Source organism: Homarus americanus, unplaced genomic scaffold (genome assembly GCF_018991925.1).
Source record: "Homarus americanus isolate GMGI-L3 unplaced genomic scaffold, GMGI_Hamer_2.0 scaffold23578, whole genome shotgun sequence".
NCBI lineage: Eukaryota > Metazoa > Arthropoda > Malacostraca > Decapoda > Nephropidae > Homarus > Homarus americanus.
The window spans coordinates 1,495,367-1,499,822 of NW_024733231.1; the positions used below are offsets into that span (position 1 = coordinate 1,495,367).

General features: G+C 42.1%; 1 protein-coding gene across 1 annotated transcript; it reads right to left on the minus strand.

Moving 5' to 3' along the window:
• Window positions 1-378: 378 nt before the first annotated feature.
• On the minus strand, window positions 379-1,586 carry LOC121869469 (salivary glue protein Sgs-3-like). The gene is made up of 2 exons (XM_042370822.1): window positions 1,577-1,586; window positions 379-896 (listed from the first exon to the last, which is right to left on the minus strand). The coding sequence occupies exons 1-2, from the start codon at window positions 1,584-1,586 to the stop codon at window positions 379-381; spliced, it is 528 nt and encodes a 175-aa protein (XP_042226756.1).
• Window positions 1,587-4,456: the final 2,870 nt, after the last annotated feature.

Genomic DNA, 4,456 nt, shown 5'->3' on the forward strand with positions numbered 1-4,456 from the left:
CACACTAGATTTTCGTCAGTGGTAAAGAATACATTTTCCATATGTATGTATGTATGTATGTATGTATGTATGTATGTATGTATGTATGTATACGACTGACACCCGCGAGCAGGCCAGCATCCACCCTGTGAGAGATTTAGCAGCGGTAGCATCTCATTAAACACTGCGATAAGAGAGGAAAGAATAATCTTTCCCTGAAGACCCGAGGCGCTGCTGTCTAGACGGTAATAGGACATACCTGCCAGGTGAGCTTTTTATTTGTTGATTTTTTCCTTGGTGGTGTTAGAGGAGCACCAGTGTTTGTTGAGGTGGAGCCCGAGCAGCCGTCACCTACTGCTGTACAGTTATTATTGTTGAGATGACTTTGTGGGAGATGTGTCAGTAGGTCAGGATGGTGGATGTTGTTGTCTCGTGGATGTTGTCGTCTTGTGGATGTTGTTGTCTTGTGGATGTTGTTGTCTCGTGGATGTTGTTGTCTCGTGGATGTTGTTGTCTCGTGGATGTTGTTGTCTCGTGGATGTTGTTGTCTTGTGGATGTTGTTGTCTCGTGGATGTTGTTGTCTTGTGGATGTTGTTGTCTCGTGGATGTTGTTGTCTCGTGGATGTTGTTGTCTTGTGGATGTTGTTGTCTTGTGGATGTTGTTGTCTCGTCGTTGGATGTTGTTGTCTTGTGATGTTGTTGTCTTGTGATTGTTTGTGGATGTTGTTGTCTCGTGGATGTTGTTGTCTTGTGGATGTTGTTGTCTGTGGATGTTGTTGTCTTGTGGATGTTGTTGTCTCGTGGATGTTGTTGTCTTGTGGATGTTGTTGTCTCGTGGATGTTGTTGTCTCGTGGATGTTGTTGTCTCGTGGATGTTGTTGTCTTGTGGATGTTGTTGTCTCGTGGATGTTGTCGTCTTGTGGGGAAGATCAACAGAAGTATTAAGTAGAGTGTCGGTGAGTCAAGACAGACATCTGACTACACACCTGCCTGTGTATGTTTATACGCTGACAGTATATAAACGTACACACATATATACACACGCATACTCACATATACACGCACACGTATATTCATGTGCACACATACATACACGCACCTAACATACATATGTACATACATAGTTGGTTTACAACACACACACACACACACACGTAGAGATATGAGCCCTACATCCGTAATTGCCTCTAGACGCACACTATAACCTTGGGCACGTGAGAGGACTTCTTCTGTCGATGAGAGAGAGAGAGAGAGAGAGAGAGAGAGAGAGAGAGAGAGAGACAATCAAAACTTCTCATGTCGAGCACATTTTCGTAGACATTTATTCTTTCATAATCCATTAACAACCTTCCACCCCCCCCCCAGTGTGTTCTCACCACATATCAGAACTTCCCACAACACCGTGATCTTCGTCCCTCCTGACCACTTCCCAGAGATGCCAGACCTTCACTATCGCCTTCCCTGTAGCCCTTACCTGGTAGACTCCCCCCAACCCCTCTTGATCCTTCTTCCAGCATGGCACGTGTGGGGGGATGGGCCTCGCGTGAGACTCAAGGAACCAGTTAGTGAGTTATCCAAGCATTAAGTGCGCCATACCCGTTACCATGGCGATAGCTCGTGGGAGTGGGGGTTGGTTCGAGGGGAGAGTGAGGGAGGGAACAGCCCGTGCGCCTCGTGACTGTGGTTTAGTCGCGCGATGCACCGTGCACGTGCTCACGGCCAGTCGAGGCCAGACCAGGAGTAGTGAGAGAGAGGGGAGAGAGAGGGGACACACACCGTCTCCCTGGAAAGTCGAGTGGAGACCGGGAGGGAGGGAGGGAAGCCACTTATCTGAGGGGAAACCATCAAGACGATAAGATAAGTGATAAGGGAAGAAACGGAGTAAGAAAAAGTAAACACATTAACTCAGGAGATGTTTATGTTAAAATAGAAGTTATTACATGTTATCGAAAGCTTACATTAACTAGTAAGGTAAATAACACCATAGTCTTGAATTAATGGACCCTGGATCGGAAGAGGTTGTAGACAGGTAGCGATGGTTCTCCTTACTGGCGTCATTACACGGCCAGACGCTGTCATTTATACACCAAGTGGTAGTGACGCCTCCAACCACAATATATTTAAGTTGTGGCAATCGTCTTGTTAATATAACCCCGAGGACGACTGGAGGCGATGATCCACTCCAATAGGTCTGACACCCACTGTCCCATTAACTCCTCGGTCAGAAATATATTTTAAAAACCCCACAACTCATAATTGAACTACATTAAACCTTCACAGCTCACAATAAAACCACGTTAAACTCTCACAGCTCATAATTGAACTACATTAAACCTTCACAGCTCATAATTGAACCACGTTAAACCCTCTCAGCTCACAATAAAACCACGTTAAACTCTCACAACTCATAATTGAACTACATTAAACCTTCACAGCTCACAATAAAACCACGTTAAACCCTCACAGTTCATAATTGAACCACGTTATTTAGACTGTTTACGAATAATCGTCATCATGGTTAAGGATACGTGGGGCGACGTCTCTAAATTTTGTAACGCTGTAATTTTCAGACAGTTTATTTTACCTGATGATAAAACACCCTAACGCTAACCAAACCAAAACCTAACCTATCCTAACACTAACCTAACCTAACCTAACACTAACCTAACACTAACCCGATGATGTAACTTAACCTAAAGTAACCCTAACCCTCACATTATCCATTTCTTTCTCTTGTGTCATGGAACGAGATGGGTCAAGGGTTAAGGTCACTGTATCTAAGAATTTACCACCATCTTTACCACTCGGATAATATTGTATGACTTTTAGCTGAAGGATTCTCGTGAACAACTTGTGATCAGTTTCATCCTAGAGTTGCAGCTGCCTCCACTTGTGTTCCATGTGACCCTTAGGTTGAGAAAGTTACAAAGTGGTGTGGTTGAGGTTGATTTTATGTGGATGTGGGTTAGATTATTGTGGTTGATGTGGATGTGGTTTAGAGTATTGTGGATGTGGGTTAGAGTATTGTGGATGATGTGGATGTGGTTTAGAGTATTGTGGTTGATGTGGATGATGTTAGAGTATTGTGGATGTGGGTTAGAGTATTGTGGATGATGTGGATGTAGGTGAGAGTATTGTGGATGATGTGGATGTGGGTGAGAGTATTGTGGTTGATATAAGATAATTTTCGTGGTGTTTTTTTTTACGGTTAATTAATGGTTGTTTTTGTGGCAGGTGATCTGTGTAAACATTGTCGTTCGTGTAAACAATGACGTCATAGGTGTGAGATAAGATGACGGTGATTGGTGTAAACAATGACGTCATAAATGTAAGGCATGATGACGGTGATTGGTGTAAACAATGACGTCATAGGTGTAAGGTATGATGATAGTGGTTGGCGTAAACAATGACGTTATAGGTGTAAACTATTATGATGGTGGGATCGTTGATGTAAACACTATGGGGCAGTCGGTGCAAACAGTGTTAAGGCCTACATCTAACTGGGTCACAGAAGGAGCATCAATGTCTGGTGTCAACAAATGGCTTCTTCTTCTTCTTCTTCTTCTTCTTCTTCTTCTTCTTCTTCTCTGTTAACGATGAGCATGTGGGCGATGTTTACATGCGTGTATGGTTGATGTTTACATGTGTGTATGGTTGATGTTTACATGTGTGTATGGTTGATGTTTACATGTGTGTATGGTTGATGTTTACATGTGTATATGGTTGATGTTTACATGTGTGTATGGTTGATGTTTACATGTTTGTATGGTTAATGTTTACATGTGTGTATGGTTGATGTTTACATGTGTGTATGGTTGATGTTTACATGTGTGTATGGTTGATGTTTACATGTGTGTATGGTTGATGTTTACATGTTTGTATGGTTGATGTTTACATGTGTATGGTTGATGTTTACATGTGTGTATGGTTAATGTTTACATGTGTGTATGGTTGATGTTTACATGTGTATATGGTTGATGTTTACATGTGTGTATGGTTGATGTTTACATGTTTGTATGGTTAATGTTTACATGTGTGTATGGTTGATGTTTACATGTGTGTATGGTTGATGTTTACATGTGTGTATGGTTGATGTTTACATGTGTGTATGGTTGATGTTTACATGCGTGCATGGTTGATGTTTACACGTGTGTATGGTTGATGTTTACATGTTTACATGTGTGTATGGTTGATGTTTACAGATGATATTTACATACTCTTATGTGGATGAATTTATTTTATTTTTGCTTTATTTTGCTGGCTGTATCTTTAATAAAATAGCTTTATAATTGAAAGATAATACAATTGTTTTCACATTTGAGAGTTGTTGTTGATATATGAGGAAGGAACAGTTGTTATTGTTGCCTTTAGGTGGGTGGTGTGAGTGAGTGGTGAGGTGGGTGGTGTGAGTGAGTGGTGAGGTGGGTGGTGTGAGTGAGTGGTGAGGTGGGTGGTGTGAGTGAGTGGTGAGGTGGG